The following is a 26,465-nucleotide window of genomic DNA, read 5'->3' on the forward strand; positions in this document are numbered from 1 at the left end:
CTTATTAGTCTATGATGATTAGGAAATCCATGTATTCCTACCTAATTTTTGATTTGTAACTTTTTTGCTCCATTTCTGGAATGTCCATCTAGGGAACCAGATTAGATTTTGTAAACTTGGCTACGTTTTTATCACGGCTCATCCCTGTTGAATGAAATTTTTGTTGTGTGCCCTGACATGTTGCAAGTTGGAGGATGAAGGCCGTTAAATGTTTTCAATGTTCCTCTTCGTCCCGGAGCCTCAACATCTTTCAACACTGGCCTCGGGGCCACCTTGTTACACTCTTAACTACTTGTTTTCCTGTAGTGTTTTTTTTTTTCTCTTCCTCTGTTGAGAGTTACTCATTTCATCACCGCTAGAAAGCACCTCACGTCACTTGTTTTGCCTTGGCCCTCTTTTGCATAAATACTGCGGGGCAATGTCTGTACAGTGCTATGAACCCGGAGGTGTCTGTAGTTATGGTTATGATTTATTGGTAGCGTCTACATACCACAAACCGACACACTTAGATAATCAAAGTTGTCAGTGTCAACCCACCTGCAGATGGTTTGCTCTTTTTAAATGGTGTAAACAATTCAATCTCTGTATAAAATGAAGCTTTCAACATCATTACAGCTTTCAGCTCCCCAATGAGCATGCTAAGGTCCCATAGCGTCCATAAAAATAGACTGTCAGTAAGTGGGAGCATGGGTATCTAATTGAAGAAGTATTTTGTTGTTGTTTAAGAATGGTTAGGCATTAAACTACGTGCCAATGCCAGGAATCCTTTTAATTTCCCCAGTAGTCCTTCAAACTCCCACTGCAGGTTATGCTTTAAAGAGAGAGGCCTGCAAAAATGTAGTCTTTCTTGGTCACTTTTTTCTTTGTTTTCCTTAAATGTCTGGACATTCAGCACCAGCAACACCCCACCTTTGCTTTCCCATCAGAACACATTATTCCTTGTACTTTATTAACACTCCATAATTCTTAAAAAGGTGGTGGGGGTGCAGTAGAAAGCCATCCTCCCTCGAGGTTTATTGCTTAAAGCGAGTACGGCTCTTTCCCAGGATAAGAGATTTAACTAAGCAGAGAGGAATTTGGGCCAGAACTCATAAAAAGAGTATTTGTGTACCAGAGAAAAAAAGTGTGTGCTTTCCAAATTTTTGTCATTAATGACTTTAGCAAATGTGAAGAGTAAATGGAGATGCAGTTGGGGGGGTCTTCAAAGAAAGCATCCAATTATATATCCAGGATGTCCTGCTGAAGAATTAAAGCGAGGGAATCACCTCCAAAGAATGGCTTCACTGGGAGAGCTTTTAATCCCTTGCGTCTGTGCGAATATCTCGCCTCTGTGATGTTCGGTCGCTGTTTGAATAAACTGTGCAGAACATGGATGTCCCACCTTCTACTCACAGCTAATCCCCCAACTTCCTGATCCCAGAACAGTGGTCAGGCACTTTGCTCAAGTCTCTCTAGTTTGCCCCTTCATGTCATCTTCAGGTGTAAATGTTTAACACAACACCAGACCTCACTGTTGCTCTGCCTGGCATATGCCACCTTTGCTACCCTTTAACTTTTCAATCCTAAACCAGGCCTTTGTAACTGTAGCGTCGAAAGTGATTCGAACATTTGTACGTTTTTGGCACAGCTGTAAGCCTGTCTCTTCCCGCATTGATTCTCGTCACTCTTTCTTTCAGGATATGTGACGCCTTGGATTTGTTTCAGCAGAGCACTAAAAGGGTGCCTGTGCCTTTAAGAATGCAAAGTTATTTGGCTAATTCCAGGTGCTGTCTCTCTCATTGCTCTGTTTTACCAGGTGCAGGACTGGGTCATTACTGAGGTATTTGTTTTCCAGATTAGTTAAAAAGGCCCTGGATTAGAGGCAGGTTATTCAAACTGCCTGATCCCGATTCTAAAGTGAAGCTCAGGTGCTCACTAATGAAATGAATATTATACTATTACTCAACGTAATGCTTTGTCAATATGACACAGGGACTTGTATATAGACTTTATAATTGTATGTAAATAAATGCATGTTATATAATACAAAAAAGTAAGCATGGCTTTTTTATAGTAAATCTATAGTTATTGTGGTTGCGCGTGGTACATTTGTGGTTAGTGTGGTTTTACTTTAAATACCATACTGAAACGACTTACTTTAGTAAAACCATTGCTAATTTTAAAATTAGCATTTGTAGTCTTTGTGGCTAAAGTGTACTTCCCTGGAAAACAAATTCAGTCGTGTCCTAATGTTGCGCACAGCTGAAGTTCCTCTCTGAAGCGTTTATATGGAGCTTCAGCGATTATGATAATGAACAGTTTTATCATCAGCCTTACAATCAATAACGCAGCTTTTTAAGGTTTAATATTTCAATGGTATCGATCATCTTAACAACCGCGTTTGCGGTCGACTTGCCTTAACTGCAGCCTCGGAGAGAAAAGAGATGAAGCATTGAGGGGACATGTGGGGCAGGCCAGATGTTTAGAGCGATGGAAGTTTGGGAGAACGTGATTGAGGGAATTCCGGAAGAAGTGGGCTGAGAGAGACAAACTCCTTATAGCAGATGTGCAATATTTCTTATGTATAATAAATCGGTGGTTTTGTGGGGGAGTGGAAGAAAAACGGACTAAGCTGTGGTCTCATTATTTAGATGTTGACAGAGCTCAATCTCTCTATCTGATCCTGTCAACCGTCCTATTTTACACGAGACGGATGAGCATGGTGCCATGTAGTTTGCATATCTTTTTTGACACCTGCTTTTACATTTTCTCTATCTATATATCTCTGTCTCACCCTCACGAGAGATGCTTCCTTGAGCTAATAATAGAGGGGATTTGATAATTAATGAAATTTTAAGCCCCTGGGCCTATCTGACTTTGATGCACAGACACACACAGGTGTATACCTGGATATGTGGGCATGTCGTTTTTTTAAATTAGTAATCTAACTGGTGTTGGGATATATATTAATTACTCTCAATCCCAGTTTTACCCTTATTCCTAATGTATAGTAAAAATGCTTTTTGAATCAGGTATACCCAAAATATAAGTGTGTATCAAAAGCTTTTTTCAGATTTGGTAACTTTTAACAATAAACTTAACAGCTTTGTCCTAGGTAGGCAATTGCACATTTTACCTACTTAAATGTAATTTCATTATGTGTCAGTTTAAGGCAATAAATATACATAACCTGACCACAACCCAAACCACTTGCATTGTTTAGAATAAAAACCATAAAATAACACTTTTCCCTTTATGAATGCCGCCTTAAGGAGGTTTTGCCAGATTTAGTAACCTCATTTTACCAAGAAGCTGCTAAAAACAAGCCCACACACACATTTCTGTACCTTGTATTACCTGTGTAGTAAATTTCCTGTAAAACTTTACTGTACCATTGTTCAAAACCTCAATAATCACACATCTTGCGTGCATGTGTGGAGGATAACACCTCTTGTAATTAATTGTTGGAATTGTTATAGTTCACAAATGCTAAATGCACAGGCAGCCGCATGAGGATGCAGAGCGTTCTTCACGATGGGTAAATAAACAAATGTACTCCCCCTCTCTCTTTCTCTAATTCTGAGAGATAAGTAAGCTCTTTGCACTCCTCTCTTCTGTGTTATGGAGCATGCTGTGTGCACTCATGGTGCCTGGGGGTGAATGGAGGGCTTTTTGCAGCACGAACATGATCACCCATCTCTGATTATACATCAATACCTTTATCCCTGGGATAATTTATGCACTTACAAAACACAAAGCTTTATCCTGGTCAACCACTGGGGAAGGTGGAGGGGAAATAATGTGCTATTACTTTCCTGTAAGAGTGGTTAAGAGTTGAGGGGAAAAAAGATAAAAGCTATCAGCCAAAACAAGAAGTTATTTTACAGTTACAGAAACTGCATCTGATAGAGATGTCCGTACGGGTAGGCGGATGTCTGTACGGGTAGGCGGATGTCCGTACGCGTAGGCTGATGTCCGTACGCGTAGGCGGATGTCCGTACGCGTAGGCGGATGTCCGTACGCGTAGGCGGATGTCCGTACGCGTAGGCGGATGTCCGTACGCGTAGGCGGATGTCCGTACGCGTAGGCGGATGTCCGTACGGGTAGGCGGATGTCCGTACGGGTAGGCGGATGTCCGTACGCGTAGGCGGATGTCCGTACGGGTTGACGGATGTCCGTACGGGTTGACGGATGTCCGTACAGGTAGATGCCACAAAATAGCTATATTTTTCTAAGAACATGCTACTCCAAGGTTACGACAGCAAAAGATTTCCATGGTATTACCATTCTACATGTCAAACAAACAAGACCTGGTAATGGTGATACCATGGTACTTTTTGCTAGTGCTCGAAATGTTAATATTCACCAAACCAAGGTGAAAATTCATCCTTTTCTCTTTCTTTGCATGTGGTGTGAAGAGGTAATGAGTGGATTTTGGGCAAATGAAAGGGCTTGCCAAAAACAACAGTGAGTTGAGAATCTCTAACATTATGGATTTTTAATAGTGGAATGTGGATATGTTGAGAAAAGTATTTTAACTGCAAGTGGGTTGGTGTGAAGCTCACTCCCATCCCTGTTCTTCTGCCAGCCCCCCATGCTGCCTGCTAATTGGCAGGAGACTGGGAGCTTCCTGCTGCGTGTTCGCCACTTTCCCCTCGCTTTACCACCCCACCAGCTCTTTTTTTAAGCCGTCGTTCCCCTCCGAACTGAGTAATTAACCCACAGCTAATTAACCACTTCTAATTACACACGAGGAGCCTGTTTCTTTCACACTCACCGTAAGCGGCGAGACACTTTGCCCGCTCGCGGATTCCCGTTCAGCTCCCTTTGAACCCTCTCCAGATTTCGTCGGCTAAATAAACTCCTTGCACGCTTTGTTGGCAAAAACATTTTTATGCTCCCTTTGTTTTGCTACATTGATTGCGTTTACAGATCTCATGCCGCTACCCGAGAGCGAAAATTATCACCGAGATTCTGTTTCAGCCCCTAGAACAGAGAACGCTATTGATACCTCGGAATCAATTCGTCTGTGTTCAGGCCAGAGACCAATTAGGAACAGATGAGTTTGCAGATGTTTACCGTTACAAAGTCACAGAGTGCCGCCTCCCATTTCCACAACAAACATAATCTATTGTACAGTGCCAGCTCGCAGGTACAAAGGTCTAGCTTTGGCCCTGGAAGAGATGCATGATGGGAAGAGGTGTTTTGGCAGGACAGCTGTGTGCAGTGGCATCAGCGTGCAGTGGCATCAGCGTGCCATAGATAGCAGGCGTTCAGCTCTCTCTCTCTCTCTATCACTTTTCTTTGCGCTCTCCACAGCCGCTGCTATTTCTGTTCCACAGACTGATAGCTTGAACTAAAGATCATTGATTTTACGGGAAGCAGTGTTTACAGCCAGAGTGCCATCGACCTGAGGTGACTTTTTGCCTTCTGACACAGCAACTCCACTGAAGTGTCGTTGTGTCTACATTAAATGTTCAGGATGAGGAAGAGGATGTGTACAATATTTTTTTGATCTGTTCTGTTTACCTTTGCTTACTAATGATGGTAAAATTAAATAATGGGTGCCGACCCAAGCGCTCTGGGTGAAACTGTTACAGTAATGCCATAAAATTATACAAAGACATCATGTCTAGTCACTGATTTCATAAATTAAGTAAATGAGAAAATTTAGTTCTTTATAAATATCTGTATAGGAAAGCATACAGTATCTGTACAGTAGGTGCGTGTGTGCATGCCCAGAGTCCATTAGGGATGGGGGTGTATAGTTGTTTGGCAAGGTTGATTTCTTTATATCTCTCTTTCACTGTTGTGTTCAAGTTTTTTTTTTAATAGCCAGAGTCTCATTAGGTGCATGCATACATGCAACAGTCAAAGTACCTGTGATGCTTCACAACAAAATTATTTTTCTTTTGTCAGAAATAAATAAATATTGATCCTTTGCTAATAACTCTCCTTTATATAAAAATCTCACTTGTTTATTGCAGTGAATGGCAAAGAATCTTTATGGATATTTCCTACTGACGCACTTAAGCAAAAGATTGTCTTTTAAAGAAAGTGCTTTTTTTAGCACGCCAACTAATGTGCCCAAGACGTTTGCACAGTACTCCGTATTTGCAATTTAATTAGACATTTCTCTGAAGCCTAACACAGCCTGAGGAGACCTCTGTGAAACCATTTCCTTGTGGAATATCAAAAAGCCCTACCTGCTTTATCAATAGGAACCTTCCCTTCCCCACATCTTCCTGTAACTTGCCTAGCATTTATTCCATTGATTTTTCAATAAGCGCCCTAACCCTGTAGTGGCCGGTATGTGTGATGGCTAAATCTTCAAATAGAATAACAAGGTCCACTACTGACCGCTGGGAGGTGATGATAAAGTCTTTCTCTTCTTCTGATGTGTATTTTAACTAATGTGGGGTGCAGGGGGGGACACAGACGCACCCCGTGGCGGTTCTCAGCTGGGACCGAGCAAGAGTTAATTCCCCAGGAGACAGTAGGGAGCGTGGGGCCTCCAGGGGCCCGGCCCCTGGTCAGGTGATTGTGCGTGCTTATAATCAGACGACTTCTTAGCCTTTAATTCCCTCCTTGCTCAGCCGGTAAATCCCACCAAATGAAAGGGCCCATAAATAAAAACTTATCTCATTTTCTATCCCCTCTAAATGACATCCAGACCCTTGCATTTGACAGTGTTCATTATGTAGTGCGCTTTTTTTAATCATTAAAAACCTTATCTGCTTGTTTGGCAGGTTAAGGGGGGTGTTTTTTTAGAACTTTTTATTTATAATTTTTTGTCTTTCCCACAACAAAAACATTATCTGAGGCAAGTGATTAAAAAATAATAATAATAAGTGGTGTTTTTAATTGTGCTTAAAGGTGCAGTGTGTAATTTTTAGAAAGATCTTTTGACAGAAATGAAAAATAATATACAAAACTATATTATCAGGGGTGTATAAAGACCTTTCGTAATGAACCGTTATGTGTTTATTACCTTAGAACGAGACCTTTTAATCTAGATACACCAAGGGTCCCCTTACATGGAAGTCGCCATTTTGTGCTGCCATTTTTCTACAGAAGCCCTTAACGGACAATTTTTTTTACTAAGTTGTCTCCGACGATGACATGTTTGTCCGGTGGCGGCTACCGTAGCTTCTCTATGTGTTTCGAAAGCGAGGGGTGAGCCGTGGTGGACTAAACCATTGGTTGCAATTTGCAAACTTACCACTAGATGCCGCTAAAATTTACACACTGCACCTTTAATGTAAGTGGAGAAGTAGTTGTTTTTAACCGAAAATCAATACGCAGAAAACTTTATCTGCTATGGACGCTGTTTAAGTATTGAAAATCGATCGATATACCTCATAAATTGAGTCAAATCAAATTCTTATCACAGAAACTGCGCGATGAGATGTCCAATTTTCACCCCTAGAGGTAGTGCAAATTTTAACATTTATGATGTTTCCGGACTTTTTAGGTCATTATGTTGCAGTAACCATGATGTTAACAATTTTTAGGCTAAGTTTAGTATTCGTTTTTGTTATAATTTATTAGGAAAGCAATAAGAGCATTAATTCTAAGGACATTATTTGGTTACCAGGTTAACATCCATATTTTAGCGGATTTATAAAGTATTTGACCTTTCTGATGTGTCGTTCCTGCAGTCCACACTTTTGGATCGAGAGGAATGTTTAATGCATATTTCTTCTTGTTAATGAAGTATGCATTTGGTTGCCCATGTAATGCAGTTGAGAGATTAAAGATTCTTCTTTTCTAAATAGGTGTAGTTTCGGAAGCAGACCTTGAACGGGCAAACTGCATTATATCTGCCCGCCCATCTGCGACTGGCAGACTCCAGACAATCCTATTGCACATCAGTAACCACTGCTTGTTATTGAATTAGACCATCTCCATTTTAAAGGGCAATCCTGTTTTCCGTACGCAGCAGACGCGCCCAGATGGCTCGGGACGCTGCTCTCCAGCGTTGTCTAATTCTTTAAACGAAGCCATCTCAATTGCTTTAAATGAAATGCGTATCATGGCAGATTTTCAGGACTGAGCATTTGTGATTGCCAAAGCCATAATGTTTTAGCTGTTTGTTTAACAACTTAAGTAATTCTATATGCTTTCTATTAGGTAGAGTCCCATAATGTTGCTGCAGTGTTGTGTGGGGCATTAGGTACAGGTTACTGGAATGGTATGTTTGTACTCTTTATCATCAGCATTTATCATTAACCATTTAGAAACCTCAGAGTACATTACCCAGGTCATCTTGTTTTGGTGATCAATAATAATCTTGTTTACATCGGTTGTCTATTAAATCAGACAAAATAGTCATCATTTATTGTAATTATGAAGTTAATTTTGTAGTGAATTGAATCAAAACAATTAACAATTTGTTAATAAACAACAGCAAATTTGTTTGTGTAATATACACACATGCACACATACAGTATGTGCACCATTGTTTGGATGCCGTGCATGCTCATATTGTGATTTTGATGGTTGGGGGAAGGGTGACTTTGTAGATTGGGAATGGGGGATGTCAAATTTTCATCAGACATTCATGAAGTGGGAGTCGAACATTATCAATCTCCCAGGCCAGCGCTCACATGTTCATACATTTGGTGGGGGTGGGTCCTCAGACAAAGTGTCTGATCACTGCTGAAATTTGCATCCCTAAGTAAATAAGTAAATAAATCAAGTCGAAGCAGTGAATGTGCTAATCAGGCAGGACGCGGTGGTTAGCACGCTGCCGGGAATCTTTGCTCATGTAATATTCAGCAATGGAGGGTGAAAGGGCAGACCGGAGTTATTGGTTTCAGTCCAGTTGCCCCCTTTAATCAATGCTGCCTGCATCCCTTTATTAAAATTATTAGCTCAGCAGTATCTCCCCATATTTGTTTTCTCCTTCAAAACTGTGGCCTGCTCAGGGGTCTTCATGGCTCAGGGCAGCACTACCCTTAAAAAGTTTAGCTCCCATTTATTATTTCAGAGGCAGAGAAGTGTTTGAAACCAGGCTGAGCATGAAGGTTATTGGATTCTGAATCTAAACACAGCTGCATTTGGAGTAGGAACCCAGCTGTTTTTTATCTTTTGTGTTGTGTGTGTGTGTATATATATTTATATACACGTTGCTGTAGGAAGCATATACACGTCCATTGAATGCGTCTTCTATTGAAACCGTGTGTTCTGCACCGTATGTGTGGGTTCTTTCTTTAATGGAGGTCCTAAAACGGCGTGGCTAATATATTTCTGTAACCTTCAGTTCTTTCTGCGGGTGTGAGATGGATCGTGCTGATGGTGGGTTTCACTGTGTCTAATTAGCGGCACAATAGAGCTTTTTTATCCATTAAGTTATACTGTTACTCTGTTTCTCAGACCCAACGTTAATTAAAAAAAAAGATGTATGCAGGATTTAGAACATTGCAGACTCTGGGTGTTGTGTGGAAGGTCTAGATAAAAGATGGTAACTGGCTGATATGACAGGACAAGGCATCTGAGCTGCCTTATTAGTGCTTGTCTGAGGTATTGTGTTTAAGTACCTAATCTAACCTAATGAGCACTCTGTCATTTTCCACCATTAAATCTCACACTTTTGTTTCTCATCTAATCTACTATACATTAGGCTGCTCTCCTTTCTCTATACATAGCATCACCATTTATCAAGGTGCTTTGTGTGTCTGGTTGAATGTTCAGCATCGCAAAACTGAAAATTAGGTTGAATAGAAACAATGGAACGAAAGCATCAAATGTTTCTTTGTGTATTATTCTGAGATGAGATAAGCATTGCTTTAATCTCTCCTTTTTTCTCTCATCAGGCCTGGATGCGATGAACGCCTCATGTAGGCATCAGCATGGAAAGCTGTGAGTCTCCCGTGGTTACTGGGACAGACGATGGGCTTGGCTCCTCCGACACCTCCCAGCAGCAGCACCATCCACAACCCTGGAACGATCACCCTAACTCACAGGTTCCACCTTGCAACCAGCCCCCTTCCTTGGAGCCCCTATCTCTCACTGCACCCCACCCAGCCCAGCTCCAAAACCCCAACACACCTCGTGAGGCTGTGAGAGAACAGCAGCAACAAACACTGTCCCAGGCTCCCAGCGTTAGCTCCGCTACCAGACGGCTGCACCCCAAAATACAGGGGTTGGAGGAGGACGAGCAGGAGGAAGTGAGCTGTGGAGAAGAGGACGAAGATTTGGAAGACTTGGATGATATGGAGATTGACAGCTGTTTCCCAAGTCTGCAGCCCTTTCCTGGTGTACCTATGGTGCCAAGCGGAGGGGGCATGCCCATGCTCATGCGGCAACAGCCCTCACATCGGAGGGGTGCCACAGACAGTGGGAGTGAAGAAGAAGGGGAGGAGGATGAAGAGGAGAGTAGTGATGTGGAAAACCTGGCTGGAGAGATTGTCTACCAGCCTGATGGCTCTGCCTACATTGTGGAGAGCCTCAGCCAGCTGATCCAAAGCGATGGGAGCATAGAACCAGGCCTGCTCTCTTCAAACTCTCTCCCTAGTGGGGGAAAGCCAGGGGAACCTGCAGGGACCTCTTCTTCGGCGTACCCTCAGATCATCAACACGTTCCACATAGCCTCGTCTTTCGGAAAGTGGTTCGGCTCCTCAGACCAAGGTTTCCCCAATACCTCAACCCTGGCAGGCCTCAGTCCTGTCCTGCACAGTTTCCGTGTCTTTGATGTGCGGCACAAAAGCAACAAGGATTACCTGAACAGTGACGGGTCTGCTAAGAAGTCCTGTGTATCCAAAGATGTTCCCAACAACGTGGATTTCTCCAAATTTGACGGACTGGCCCTCTATGGCAAAGGCAAGCCTATTCTCATGTGTTTCCTCTGCAAGTTGTCCTTCGGCTACCCACGGTCCTTTGTCACACACGCAGTCCATGACCACCGCATGACCCTGTGTGAAGATGAACGCAGGCTCTTAGGGGACAAGCAGGCATCGGCCATTATACAGGGCATTGGCAAAGACAAAGAGCCACTCATTAGCTTCCTAGAACCAAAAAATAAGAACTCTCCTCTGCAGCCGCCCACCCTAGTTCCCATGAACTCAGGCCAGAGCTTCTACGGCACGTTCAGTGGAGTTCATTTAGAAGGGGGTGGCAATAGTGAGGGTGGTGAAAGCCTCCTCAACAAAGACTCTGATTTGGGTCTCCAGCAACAAGCCCTCCTCACGTTGGGTGGCCTTGGCAGCCCCAAAACACCCTCCCTTACCTCATCATCAGGCCCAGCCAAAGAATCCAGCGCTCTGTCCAAGCCACAGGGTAGGAGAACAGAGGGGTCTGTAGGAAAAGAGGGGACTTATAGAGGGGAGGATGGGGATGCAGGAACTTGTGAAAATAAGGCTCTCCTTCCTGGTGAGGACATGGCCTCCGAGGAAGAGGAGGAACTTCTTTTTGAAGAGGAGGACGAAGAGGTAGATGATGAACGCGCTGCGTTGGCCTGTAGTGGAAGTAGCAACAGCGGTGGTGGATTTGTGGGGGAACTGGCTGTCTCAAACCAAAGCATCTCCAAATCTCCTTTATTAATGCCTAGTAGCACTCTCCAGCCTTCTGCCTGTTTATCTGCAGCCAGCCCTGCACTCAGCAGCAAAGTCTCTGCTTCCATGTCCTCTTCCTCTGTCAGGGGGTCCGAGGAAGGGATGGCTGCAGACGGTGGGGGGAGGACTTCAGAACTCCCTTTGAGCTTTAACTGCCAGGGGGCTGCAGTCCCTTTGGCAATGGCGGCAGCCGCTGGTAGAGGGGGCGAAGAGGATGGGGCTGCATGCTCCTCTGCGAGCACGTCCTCCCCTCTTGCCTCCAATGCCGCTGCTGAGGAAAGTGCCAATCGAGATAGTGCCACAGCTCCTGAACCAAATGAATGCCCAGCAGAGGGAGATGAGGACAGCGGTGCCCTCCTTCATCACCACCACCACCTTCACCACCACCATCATCACCCACACCCGTCACCAAATGCCCACTCGCACCCACACCATTCAGCTGCTTGTGACATGTCAGGAATGGGTGAATGCACCCAAAACCATGGCATTGGAGGCAGTGGAGGCAGCGGGGTGGAGTGCCCAAAGTGCGATACTGTCCTAGGCTCCTCGCGCTCCTTGGGTGGCCATATGACCATGATGCACTCGCGTAACTCGTGCAAGACACTAAAGTGTCCCAAATGCAACTGGCACTATAAATACCAGCAGACCCTGGAGGCCCACATGAAAGAGAAACATCCTGACTCTGGAGGCTCCTGTGCTTACTGCAGCAGTGGGCAGAGTCATCCCCGTCTTGCCCGTGGGGAGAGTTACACTTGTGGCTACAAACCCTTCCGTTGTGAGGTCTGCAACTATTCCACTACAACCAAAGGCAACCTGAGCATACATATGCAGTCTGACAAGCATCTCAACAACATGCAGACGTTACAGAATGGGGGTTCCATTCCAACTGCTGGCGAACAGGTGTTTGGCCATGCGCCCAGTGGAGTCGTACCTGTTTCCTCTGCAACCCAGGCCAGCAGCCATCACCCTAGTCACCACCATCACCCAGCTCAGACCTCCACCCACATGGCAGGGCCCTGTGGTGCCCCCTCACCAACCAAGCCAAAAAGCAAGCCCACCTGGAGGTGTGAGGTATGTGACTATGAGACCAATGTAGCACGTAACCTGCGAATCCACATGACGAGTGAAAAACACATGCACAACATGATGTTGCTTCAGCAGAACATGACCCAAATGCAGCATGGCCGGCTTGGTCTAGGAGCCATGCCTTCTCCCTCTGAAGCTGAGCTGTACCAGTACTACTTAACGCAGAACATGAGCCTTCCGCCAGGCCTTAAGATGGACCCGTCTGGAGCTGATGCTCAGTTTCTGCTTGGTGGTTTTCATCTGGATCCTAACATGGCAGCCCTTGCCCCAGCACTAGGTACAATTTCTTTCATGTTTAAAAACAAGTCAGTCAAATTATATAATTTACTATGTCGTAGATGCCTACGCTCTTCATAAACTTATTTGTAACAATTTCCATGTATGGTAGATGGATATCAATTTTTAATGGTTTTCAATTCTATTCCCATATGTAAGATTTTTTGTTTCCTTATATTATCTCTAATCATACAGACCCAAAGCACTTCATTTTCTCCCCATGCTGGCAACTCTCTGTCTCTGCCTGTAGCCTTCGAGCACACGTGCCTTGTATAACATACGCTCACTCTCTTAAACAACTGTTGAAAATGTGTGTAAGGAAGGCTAAGAGAGATGCAAATAAGACTGAATTGTATTTCAAGGGCAGTGAGTGCTGGTATGCATTGAGATGAGTACCACTCAACCTAGTGTATGGAAAACATTTGTATGCTTTTCAATGACTGTTTCGCTGTTCTATGAAACATGCACTTATTAGGCTTGAATTGACTTGATTCGCCTTGTTGTTTTTGAGTTGAAGCACTTACACTGACAACTGGAGCTATCTAGAAAAAATCCATGATTCTGTAGCACAGCATTAAAATGATACAGTAATTAGTCATTTTTGGAATCTGCGTTAAAATGAAACTACTCGACCAAAATAAAGTGATATAACAAATGTACTTACTGTTACACTGTGAGGAAAAATGGTCATAAAATGGTCCCAGACTAACTGTGGCAGTACCCTTTTAAAAGTTCCAAATATCTATGATTTGGGTACAAATATGTATACACTTGCTACCAATATGTACCTCTGAGGTACTACTGATATGAACTCTTGGTACAAAGGTGTACTTTTTAAAAGGGTATTGCTCCAGTGACAGCTGTGGACAATTTTTGGACCATTTTGTCTGACAGTGCAGGTACAGAAACTTAAACTACTTGTTTGTTTACACATGTTCGTGTAAAGACTGATGCAACAGCATATAAAAAACCAACAAAGCTTGTACATTTAGATTTATGAGGATAGGTTTTATTGCATCCAAGCACCTGAGAAGTGTTTACCGCTCCTTCAAATTTCAACATTTACAATGCAGGCTCAGGAAAACAAGGGAGAGAGAGACATGCACACACATCTTCCTAATACTCAAGCTTCGGTGTCCTTTCCGCATCCATTCTGTGTCATTCTATCTGGGTCACTTTGGCTGGGAAATTCCCATTTTTGCTGCCCGTGTTTCTCATGAAAGATATTGTGAAGGGGCGGCTGTGGCTGATGGGAGTGTTCCACATGGCTCTGTCTTACATGCTCATACCAAACATCAGCTTTTTCGTGTCATTATTATGTGTCTACCGCTGCATACCGACGTGTCCTTTTTTCCTTCTTTTGTAATTGCAGCTATATATTTTTACCACAGTCAAAACGGAAGGAAAAAAGGCCTAGTAAGGGTTATTCGGCAGCATAGCGGAGAATTTGGCGTGCCAGCTACAAGCCCACAATTTGCACAGGCTTGTCTCAAACTGTTGCCAGTTCAAAGACGTGAACAGGAATTGATTGCCGTGACTAATTTCTTTTTTTTCGTCTTCCCTCTTCCAGCCATTTGGTTGATTTTCCAGTGAGGGAATGTTCAATAAGCATATTACAGGGAATTATTGACAGGGCATAGGGCCTATAAAGAACAGCGGTGTCGTTACACACAAAAAAAAAAATTTCTGCGTACTCTTTAAAATAAAGTCAAACTTTGTACTCGGATATGTCATTACAGTCTGTTTAGGTTTGATACAACACTTCTGGGATCAGTGTAATACTTTCAAGATTTATCCCAAGTTGTTTGGTGTTAACCTGAGCTTACATAGTTTGTTCTCAGGCTTTGTTTAAAATGATTGGTGCTAAATTAGGACTGAAAGGATTTAGAATCGGAAAAATAGTCGGAAAATAGGAATGAAAATGAAAGATTTTCATTTCATTATTTAATTGGGGGATTCAAAACTTTTTTCCTCTAAGCAAACATTCGTAAGATCTGTTAAAATACAACCTTGATATCTTTTATAAGACCACGGAGCTGTTGAATGCTTCGTTCTGATTGGTAGAGAAATGTTTCACAGGTATGCATTATTTTTTGATAACCGCACACCTAACTTGTCAAATGTCTTGAAATAAACACCAGAGCAATGACTGACACCCTAAAAAAATTGCTGTAATTAAATTAAATTTGTTATTTACTGTCAACCGTTTGTTCAAAGTTAAATGAAAATTAAACTTGAACAAGTTTTTGTCTTTACAGAATATAACTATAAAATAACAGCCTCATGCAAAGCATTTTGGGAACCCAAAATCCTCTTTAACCTTTTTCTGTTTTTTTCTTCAGATTTTGGTTCCCAGAATGCTTTGCACGAGGCTGTTATTTTAGTTGTATTCTGTAAGGCTAAAGACTTGTTAATGTTTAATGCTCATTTAACTTTGAATAAACTGTAGCCGTGGTATAAGCGGAATAGTTGACTCCAGTCCTTTGAATTATTACCACCTTGCATTATTTTCGAATTATTCAACAGCCTGTCGTCAATTATTCCTTACATATGGACTGAGTAAGGTCATGACAAAGATTCAAATCATTGTGAAACCGATGGCTAAAATTACACTTTGATGCTCCTAATCTCATAATTAGATTTTAGACTTTAGCCTGAATTTCACAGACAGGGTCACATATTTGAAATAAAAATCATTTCAGATTTTAAGTCTTCAAGAACTCGTGCTTAAGAAGTTATGAATGCAGTTTACAATCTAAAGTGTCCCAAATGTGTTGCACGATGAGAATGTAAGAGAACTGAAAAGAGGAGAGGCAGCTTGAAGGTTAACTTGAAAAGAGCCGAGCAAAAAGAGCAATTTCAAAAGAGAAAAACTTTGAAGGCAAAAGATTAAGAGAAAAATAGAGAATGTGACAGAGAGCGGTGGATTCAAAAAATGATTTGAGGGGAATTGTCGGAGGTCTCGCTGGACCTGCTGTAAATGCTAAAGGTAATGCTGAAATGAGCAGGGCACGCGCTACCCCAATAAATAAAAAGAGCTGCTGGAAGGAATTTAGTGGAAAGCCACACGGGTTCACCGGGTGCGCTCAATCTGGCCGGTGACAGATTGAAGATCAGCGAGCTGAGACACAAACTTTGTGTACTTGCTCTTCTGTTTTTCAGCATCTAGTTTCGGTAGCTCACACAACTTTATTTGTTCCTTAAAAATATCGAAGCTTTGAGCAGGAATAACCTGAAAATTGTTTGCATCGATTTGTGCCCAGTCAGAGGTGAAAGAGCCTCTAAAGGAGAGGTCTAATTGTTATATTATTCTATGAATAGTGGTCTGCGGTTGATTTACAGTAATGTGTGCCGGGGAGGCTTTAGTTCTCCGGTAATGATTGAATAACTGTGTTTTTTGCGCCGGAGCTCATAGCCTCTGGAGTTGATTTAATGGCGGGGCTATGAAAAGTACAGCAGTCCAAACAGGACTGTGTAAATCCACACCTTCACTACTCTCTCATCTTCTCGCCTGTTTTCTTGGCTTAAAGAAATGATAATCTTGATTTAACAAAATTATGTAGCTAAAAACACACAAGCACGTTATTCTTTGTGGTCTATATGAGCTAGGGAACAAATCATTTTCAAATACATAGACAAACATGACTCTTTGTTTAAAAAGGCTGAACTCTGCACCTTTTCCCTGTTTCCCAGGCCGTTCTTGTAACTTTAGGAAATTTAAATACGGAAAATTGCGTCTATCTCTCACCATCATTGCATTAAACTATACCCAAAAGTGCTTCTTGAAAAATTGAATGAATTACTCAACACGTTAGTCTTACTGTATTCTTCTTTCATGTATATAGTTAAAGTCCAAATTGACAGAAACTTTAAGTAATGTCAACTTCTCTACCCTCAGTTGGAGGGGACATAGCCATGGATGTACGCCTGGGCGGGGGACAGCTGGTGTCGGAGGAGTTGATGACCCTGGGCGAGAGTCTGTCCCAGACCAGCGACCCTTCCCTCAAACTCTTCCAGTGTGCCGTGTGCAACCGTTTCACTACCGACAACCTGGATGTGCTGGGCCTGCACATGAGCGCAGAGCGCTCGCTCCCAGAAGAGGAGTGGAGAGCCGTGGTGGGCGACTCGCACCAGTGTAAGCTGTGCCACTACACCACGCAACTCAAGGCCAACTTCCAACTGCACTGCAAGACCGACAAGCACGTGCAGAAGTACCAGCTGGTAGCGCACATCAAGGAGGGTGGCAAGGGCAACGAGTGGCGACTCAAGTGCGTGGCCATCGGCAACCCCGTGCACCTCAAATGCAACGCCTGCGACTACTACACCAACAGCCTGGAGAAGCTGAGGATGCACACGGTAAACTCGCGCCACGAAGCCAGTCTCAAGCTGTACAAGGTGAGTGAGTGTGTGTGCATTGGTATGTTGTAATGTGTGTAACGTTTATCTTTTGATTCCCAACAATTATTATTGGTTTGTTAAAAGGCTCTTTTATTTGGTAGTGTGCCGAAAACAGTTATGGGGAACAGTCAAACGTGACCCGGTCCAACCTCGCATGTAGTGCAATAGCTCTATAAAGATAGAAATCTACTCAGCATTAATAAGTATCATCAATATATTCCTTAGCTTTCTTATATCGTTCAGGTTAGGACATCCACACACAGTCGACTGTATGACTGAATCGACCTGCACTTCACGTCTCTACTGCAACTATGAGCGATGGGCCGATGCAGTATATTAAAGCCTAATGCGCATGCAGCGGTGAAGGGAGAGCAGGGGCACTTAAAGGGAGGGAGGAACACCCAGGTCAGCAGGGTGGGGAGAAGGGCAGCTGATGAAATTGCTGAAAGAGAGGATGAAGAAGTGTGAAGAGACAGAGGTTTGGTGCTAATACCGTTCGGAGTGGGAAGGGCAGAATCGCTCTCGACAGCCGTATTGATTTTCGCCGGACTTGGAGCTTCACCTTCCACTCTAATCATTCCATAATAGCCAATGGATGAACACTCTTTGAACAAATGGCCATAAATCTAACAGGCCTGATTCCATTTAGGCACCTATCCTGTGTGTCTGCGAGCCCAGCTCAGGCTGTGTTTAACCTAGACAGGCACTGGGACTTCTCTGTTTAAATCTCTCAATCTGTTGCCTGCACTCATTGGCTCCTATGTTCGGTGAGGATGGTTGTTTGACCCTTTTACAGGCCATTTTCATAGTTTTGGATAGCAATGGACAAACAATATGCTTTATTTGGGGGAAATGACTTTGCAAGTTGTTTTGCTTTTGTTATGTGAGACATTCCATGTGCAACAAAATATTAAATTAGAAAAGCACTGTTTGATATGTATTTGGCTGTTGGTTAGTGTTATTTTCCAACTCGCATGGCCACGGTGATGTCAGCCGTAAAGGAAAATTGGTTCAGAGGCAGAAAAGTTATTAGATTTTGATGAGAGATGAAGACAGGCAGTTTATTTTTATATAATGTACACTGAATCGTGCACAACACATGCACTCTCGGAAAGAAAGGTACAAAAGCTGGGTTGGTTCTCTTTAAAAGGGTCCTAATATGTATCATTTAGGTACAGATATGTATACATTAATACAAATATTTACCTTTGAGGTACTAATATGCACATTTTAGGTACAAAAGTGTACTTTTTGAAAGGGTACCTCCCCAGTGACCCTTATTACTTCTTTTTTGTGAGTGTATGTTACTCCTAGAATGCAAATTCAGAGTCATTTTTGAAACGCTTTTAGGAATTATTCCACCTCCTTTACACAAGTATACGGCTATGCATAAACATACAAGGTGGATCTTTATAGCTACCTGCCATATGCAAAGTTTTACAATGAAGGTTTAGCTTTTTAATACTTCATAGCCCTTCCAGGTCAGCCAGTGTCTTTGCATCTGTGACCTGAGATCATTCAGGTTGGTCAGAGGTGACTGTTTGTAATGTATTTAGGGGAGGACCAAAAATCAGCTTTCTCCGCATACTGGAAAACCATGAGGTGTGATTGCCAGCCACACACAAGCTGGAACACGCATCAAGCATATTTACAAATACCACGATGATTCAAATGTGAAACAAGACTCCCGACGTGCTCGGCCGACCTGTGGAGACAGTGCTTTAGTCAGGGGCCTCAAATAGCTTAAGGCAGGATTTGGGATCCAGGGAGCCAAGCTGAAATTTTGGATCAATGGTAAGCGATAGTTGACAAAAATCTCATGAAGCCATTGACAGTTTTTTATTGTTCGGTACCAAGAATCCACCCCATGCCGACTTTAATAAAGTGAACTGTTGGCAGGATAATGTTTTAAAGTATTTTAAAATATTCAGTTTGGTTTCCTTTTTTGGAGAGAGCCAGCTGAGAAGAGAATAGTCCGCCTAACAGCGATTGTTCAATACTCTGTGGCAGATTAGAAATGTTCGACACATCCGAGCATGATAAATTTGTAAGCTTTAAGCTGCTTAAAATGGTTCCTCGGCTTTAAAAGCCCCACAGATCCGAACGGAGAGGAAGAAAGTGTAAAGCTGACTGACCTGAGAACAGTATCAGTGTTTTACTGTAAGTTTAGCGTTGTACCATCATTGGGGCTACCCACAAACTGAGACATTCACAGCTTGAGCGATAGCTGCATTTCAGGACATACAAATGTGATTAAGGGGCGATAAGCATTTGGTGCCACCGAGGTCTTGCTGCAGTGCTTGTTTCTTACCCTGCAATGCCAAAGGCTTCACTTCGCAGTAAATTTATTGCCTTGATAGACAAACTGACTGCCTGACACCAACAAGAGTCATTTGCCAACTTAGCTAAACAGATAGGGGAAAACGCTGCATTTATCCCTCCCAACTGAAACGTGATACAAAATGCAAAACTGTCGGACCTCCTGCCGGGAGAAAATAAATCAAGTCAGCATAAACAGGCTGTAAGATGTGGTAGATCCTTGGGACACTTCGCCCAAATCAAACTGGTTTGCATTAAACAGGCCCTTTGTGTGCACAGCTCCGTAAATTGGAGCCTGTAATTACTGGAATTAAAAAGGAAGGTTTAAAACGAAGGCTAAGCTGGATAGGATAATTTGAGAGTCTGTGGTATGCGGCACATATTAGGGCTTTCTAAAAATACACCTTCCCCCACCACCCCATGGACTGGAATGTTCCGAAGCCATTGGAAAGCTTGGGAGAATCGTCCTGACCGCTGCACAGCAGGAGTGATGCTTCCCGAATCTGGTATCTATGGTGCGGGGTTGAATCCATCTCCGGTTTTAGACACACCCGTCCGTCAAACTTTTTGCTCCTCTCTGATGAACTCTTACCTTTCACCGCTCCCTCAGACTTCCCGCTCACTTGCTGGGTGCTTTGTAGTGGCAGGAATGATGTCATGATGGTTACCCATAAGCACTTTCAGATGGGCTGTACGACAATACCCAGGTCATCACAAAGTTTTGGTTTTTCAAGTTGCCGTTAAAGGCAGAAGATCGCCACACGCAGTTAAACATAAAAATTGTTGATTTTCTTACACGTTTCTGGTCTTACTGTGCACGGGTTGTCAGTGCAAGTTATTCCAAAGTAATAAGAAATGTTTGTTTCTGCAATCTTAAAATCAATTTGGAGCTGAAGAATTATTTTGTTTAATTTTAGCCTGACCTCACCACTGCTTATATTTCAGTCGCTCCCCTCCAACCACCTGGCTCCATTCTGGTATGTCACACCCACTTTTCATGATTCAATTAAAGTCGGATAAAATCAAGCTCCGCCATTTTTCTTGTTTAATACTTGTTGCACTCAGAAATATGCCAGATTACAGAAGTAATATCAACGTTGCCAAATATACAATAAAGTTGTGTTTTATTTTTCAAAAAGTGAACATTTAAAGACTTCAGTCTTATTGGTCAAGTCTCCAAACAAGGAACAACTTTGTCTCCCATACGTTTACTTGATATTTGCATATAAAGTTGTTGGTCGTGCTGAGTAAGCATGTCTCAACGCTGGCATTAGTACATCTGAGTCTGAGACTTGGTTTTCAGCTCCAGACAGGACGGAGTGAGGCACAGCTTCCAGGCAGGCCTTTCAAGGGAAGAGGAGGAGTATTGGGCTGGCTACCTTCCTTGTCTCAGGGGCCAGTACGATCTGGGGTAATTGAGATTGATTGGATGTTATTTTTCCTCTTGCAAATGTAGTCCATTAGCTTGGCACATGCATAATCAGTTTAGAGCACAGTTAACTGAATGTAATCATGTTCTACGGTGTCTGCTCGCACAAAATCCACTCCAGATGCCGCTTGGCCGTGGAAAGGGAGGAAGAAAGTGCCGTCACTATCACATGGGGAATCTTTACCCAAGAAAGGCCTCATAACGTGCACCCCGCAGCACTACCTCCACCGCTAGTGTGTTGGTCTCGCTCCATTAAACACACAAACTATACAAACCGTGTGCCGCGCACGTTTGCGCGCTCTCCGTATGCACACGCTCGCACATTCTCTCATCTGTTCACAACTGCCCGAATCTGCTGCAAACAGACCCCCTGATCGCGCGTTGACGTGTCTCAGCTATGCTAACAGCGCTTTGACTGCTCTCCAAGTGCGGCCCGTGATCCAGCGCAAAACGGTTGGATTTTGGATGCTCTCTACTTATTTCTCCCTCCAGTGCAATCCAACCGGATCAGCCGGGGCGTGAGGAAGGAAAATGTCTACACTCTGGAGAAAACAAAGAAAAAACACAGTAAAACTAAACGGACAGTAATGCGAAAACGGGGATTAGCCGTAGCAGCTACGCCGAACAGTGCTTCTTGTAGCTCGTTCTGCCCTCCGCTACAGTACCCTTATCAATCGGTCCGTCCTCTCCCATTAATAATTACGATTTTTAGCAAGATTTATCCTCATCAGAGGGTCGAATGTGGAAGCAAATAGAGCGGGATTGCCCAGGCTCCAACAGGATTGCGTTTGTATTTTATTATCACATAAAAGTGCAGAGTAATTTCGAGTTAAAGTCACGAGGGAGCATTTTACTACTATTGGTACGGCCCGTGGTTATATCTTTCATCTGTGGACAGTGAAGCTCAACCTCTATGCCGGAGAGAACGACACACCCAAACTCTATAAGTCCCTCCAGGCGTGTGTTAGAGAAGAGACTGATAGAAGGATGGTTGGAGGGAGGGGGAAGCAGGTCTGAGAGCGAGCGAGAGAGAGAGAGACACTCGTTTAGATGGAGATACTCTGCTAATTATCATGGCTGGCCTGTGATTGTTCAGTAATAGTGCTCAGTGGGGAAAAAAGGTTTGCTGGTGTTCCAGGAAGGGCTGAGCTTTGATTTACCGGTAGTACCACGCTAATAAAGCGCCCATTCCATATCCACAGAGCTGCTACGGAGACATCCTGCCTCTCTCCAGCCAAACACATAATCTATATCACCTATATGAGCCTGAACAACAGGTTTAATCTGAAACTTGAAGGGATGATTTACCCCAAAAATGAAAAATCACAAATTGAGGCAGAATGTTAAAAGCAGACAATCTCAGTCAACATTCGCTTTCAGTCTGGGGGAAAAAGATGCAATGAAAGTGAATAGAGACTTAGGCGGTCAGTCACTACAATCAATTAAAAAAATGTATCTGTTTTGTATTTAAAAATACTTGCCGGAGTCCCAGTTTGCCTTGTCTCACAGCTGATAGGGTACTGAACTCTGGCCTACAGAAGCCAAAACAGATGCTCAGCTCCCCTTTAAGAGGAGGGGCCGGATTACTTCCCCCCGGAAGATGAGTAGAGTTTTGCTGAGAGAGCTGTCCGTCGGTGAGAAAAGGGCGTGACATTGGTTTGTAGCAAAGAGGGTGGGGTTAAAACGGTGTTTCTGAAAGTCTGGAATTTCACTACTCCTTCATCCCCCACCTCAGAAAGGCCAAGTGCTGACCCATCGCCCAGCTCCGGCTGGAGATCACGTGCTTCTGACCCTCAATGGAGGTAGCAGTAAACATCCCGATATGGTAGGGCACACGCTGCTTTTTATGTTTTCCTATATTTCTGAAGTTGGGAAGAGAGGGAGAGAGCGTGTCTTTGTTCAGAGACTGAGCTGCAGATATTGTTGTGTTGTAAAGGCTGTTTGTTTTGATTTCTCCCCCCTCTCTCTCTCTCTCTTTTTGGGCAGTCAGACGAGAGCAAGTAAGCAATGCTTCTGCCACTGCTAAAGGAAGCTGTTGATCCTATTATCTGCAGCCTGATCAGCACAAACGGGGGATTGGAGACGGGTGAAGGACTGGGGTCAGAAAGTGTGTAGGAAGGCGGGAGAGTGCAGTCGTTTTTAAAGTTTGTTTACAGTACAAGTATATGACCGATGAGGATGTCCAAGATAATCCAAATCTTATTTATATTCATAACAGTATTTATACCAGTTTGATTGATGTTGGTTTGTGTGGTATTAAAACATTTTTAGCAAAACTTTTGATATGATTACTCTAAAAATATCAGGTGGTACAACCAAGTGAAAAGCGATCACATTCCCGTACACCTTTAAAGCATGTTAGTGTACACAACTATATTTTCATAAATTTGCTTAAATGTAAAATGTGTTAAACTTATTGACCTTGACAAGCAGTCATAATGGTCTGCAGGACTCTGTATTATTTGCCTGTTTAATAGTTATAATAATCTTTTTTCCTGACTTTGAAATATTTAAAATATTAATACATAATACATTTTATTTTGCTTCACTTTTTTCTAAGAAATAATATAATTAATGTTACTACGCTTTTTAAGAATTTCAAATTTCTTTTAATCTGACTTTTTTCATAATGATTTGTACCACCTTGACATTTTTGTCTCATTTTATTCCCTCAAAATTATGAACGTGAAAAGAATAAAACACGTTCAAAAGCAGTGTATTCAAGGTACTGTTAAATATATATTTTTTGTAAACTAACAATTCCGAAGCAAAACGACAAAATCAGGCATAAGCAGAATTTTTAAACAAACCCTCAGGCTTGGGCAGGAATAACAACCCAAATATTCCCAGCTTAACCATATATCTGACTCATGCCGTCTCGAGTGTGTCTCACTCTTTCCCTTCGCTCGTCTTTCTCCATTCTTTGTCATCTGAAAATTAATAAACAAGGCAAATACCCATCATGCATAACACAAACCAGCATTGGTCACAGGCTGGTGGGTGGTCGCTCTCCGCTGCGGAGTTCTTAAGGTTAAATAGCTTTAATCCAACCAGCCTGGAAAACTAAACATTTCTCCCGTCAAATCTTCTGCTTTTCCTTTTCATCTTTGAAGCCCCCAGTCATTCTCTTTTCAGCACACTGAAGGTTTCCTGAAACACCTTATAAAGGAAAAACATTGATGTTACTATAAAGAGAAAGCAAACAATCAAAAAAGTCCCTTTAAGAAATAGAGAGGCAGATTCTCATGCCTTCATCGTGACTACCTCATCTATATTTAGTTGATAGAAGTTATGTAAAGTGCAATTACGTTGCAGAGCATTAAACATCATCCGAGGGACTGACCCGACTCTACTTTTAAATTCACTTATTTGACATTTAGTAGCGATTTTTAAAAGTTCACTTACTGCAGACACATTCCCCCCGGGGTTAAGTGGCTCACTCAAGGGCACGGCGTTGATGGGTCTCAGCAGTGCTTACGTTCATGAATTGCACCCCCCGGGTTTGAACCTCTGACTTTTACAGTACGTTCCCAGTTCACAGTCCAGATTTTTTAGCAACTTTGCCTTTTTACTTTGCTCCTTAATCAAAGTTTTATCTGAGTAATGCCAGCCTTGTAAAATTAAAACATTCTTTAAAATGTTGGGTTATTTTCAACCCAGCGTTGGATCAAAAAGGGAACCCATAAGAACTATGCTGGGTTGGGTTAACCCAAAGTGATGGCTTGTTTTAATGCATCATTGGGTCAAATATATACATTCAGTTAATTTAGCTGGGTTTGTCTCTTTTTGACCCAATGCTGGGTTGAAAATGATTGCATGGAAATGTGTGAGAAAACTATACACCAAGCTGATCAAATTAGGCAATTTGGAGAAGAAATCTATGTAAGAGTTTGGGGATCTTTGCCTGTAGATTGCTTGGTTTCCCAATTCTCCCAATTGCTTTATTTTGAGCCTAATTTGATCAGCTTGAGGTATAGTTTTCTCACACATTTCCATGCATTTGCCAGTCAAATGGAAGTCAAACCTTTTTTTACAAATAAACTAGATTTGGTCAGACCTAAGGGTGTCACGATTTCGATTTTAAATCGAAATTAAGTCACAACCTCAAACTTCGAATAAAAAAATGGAATCGCCGATGCTGCCACGCCCCCATGTCACGTCCGGCTGCTTGCCAAGCGGAAAAAAACACGTGTTGAGTGCTGCGAGTCAACCTCCTCTAACTTTACTAACTACAGTCAGTTAAAAGATTTCATTGCAGATGCAGGAGACACCACGCAAGCTGCTCTTTACATGCGAAACAAAAAACAGCACGCGCCTCCCGTCTTCAGCTGAACTCAATGAGAGCAAGCGCGCGTGTACAGCAAAGCGGCTTCTGTGCCAGGACCGGTTGTTTCTCTGAACTGAGATTCGTTTAAGTTTCACAACAAATTATTTCAGTTGCTTAAGAGTTATGAAAACAGCATTTAAACATGACTTATTGGGGTATAGTCTCACAATCTCGTCTGACGGTAATAAAAGTGCGTTTTTAAGGTGCACTGACAGGAATGTTCATCTGACAGGAAGTTTTGTTTTATCAGGTATGTGCGTGTACCATATTTTTCCACTGGCAACACGACTGACATGGCAGGGCATCTCCGGGTTTAAGCTCAGATATTATATTTCATAAAAGTCTAGTCTAAAAATGGTATAGCAACCTGTTCTTTCAAAAAAAGTAAAAATTGAGAATTGAATCGAATCGTAACCTTAGAATCGAAAATAGTAATCGAATGGGGGATTTGCGAATCGTGACACCCCTAGTCAGACCCTTTTAATAGACATTTTCCTAACCACAGTAATAAAGCAGACTCTAGCATAAGAGAATTGTATTGCTCAACAATTTCAGCGCTGCTACGTTTTGTGTCAACTTTATTCTAGATTTCTTCTGGTAGTCAATTTTTGATACAGTAAAAGTTGTAAAGCTTTCAAATGAATTTGCATGGCTCAGATAGTTTGCTCTTGTCATGTATTTGAGGAGAAATATTTGAGTGCATATTAAAATCTCTAAATCTGATTGTAGACATTGGTGTCTGAGATAATCTTGATCTCTCCTACAACTCTAAAGCAGACAAATGTGAGATTACAACAGTCTGCGGAGAAAACTCCAAGCAGAAAACTTTTTAGAGGTCCTACAGTATTTGTCATCTTTCTCTGCTATGGGGCAGAGTGCAGGAGAGAAAGACGGTGGGTGGGAAAGAGAGCAACAGACAGACTTACTGGTTCACCAGCATCAATACATCAGTGACTTAGCAACCAGATTAATGGTTTGTGCGTGGCCCAGGCCGCGAGGCTGTTCCCGGTGCTTAGTGGCAGGTTGGAGGGCTGAAAAACACACTGTGTTTAGCTTGGGGCCGCTGAAGAGAGTCTTGGGAGAAATAAATCCACAC

The 26,465-nt window shown here is 42.7% G+C and overlaps 1 protein-coding gene across 4 annotated transcripts in view; it reads left to right on the forward strand.

The window, feature by feature from the left end:
- zfhx3b (zinc finger homeobox 3b) overlaps positions 1-26,465 on the forward strand; it is a 275,668-nt gene that overhangs the window by 162,642 nt on the left and 86,561 nt on the right. For all 4 annotated transcript variants that reach the window (XM_055213083.2, XM_055213077.2, XM_055213070.2 and 1 more), the window contains 2 exons: positions 9,798-12,897; positions 16,795-17,291. In XM_055213083.2, coding sequence (XP_055069058.2) covers positions 9,834-12,897; positions 16,795-17,291 — 3,561 coding nt within the window. In that variant the 5' untranslated portion in view covers positions 9,798-9,833. The remainder of the gene's footprint in view (positions 1-9,797; positions 12,898-16,794; positions 17,292-26,465) is intronic.

The sequence above is a fragment of the Misgurnus anguillicaudatus genome, chromosome 21 (genome assembly GCF_027580225.2).
Source record: "Misgurnus anguillicaudatus chromosome 21, ASM2758022v2, whole genome shotgun sequence".
NCBI classification, from domain to species: Eukaryota; Metazoa; Chordata; class Actinopteri; order Cypriniformes; family Cobitidae; genus Misgurnus; species Misgurnus anguillicaudatus.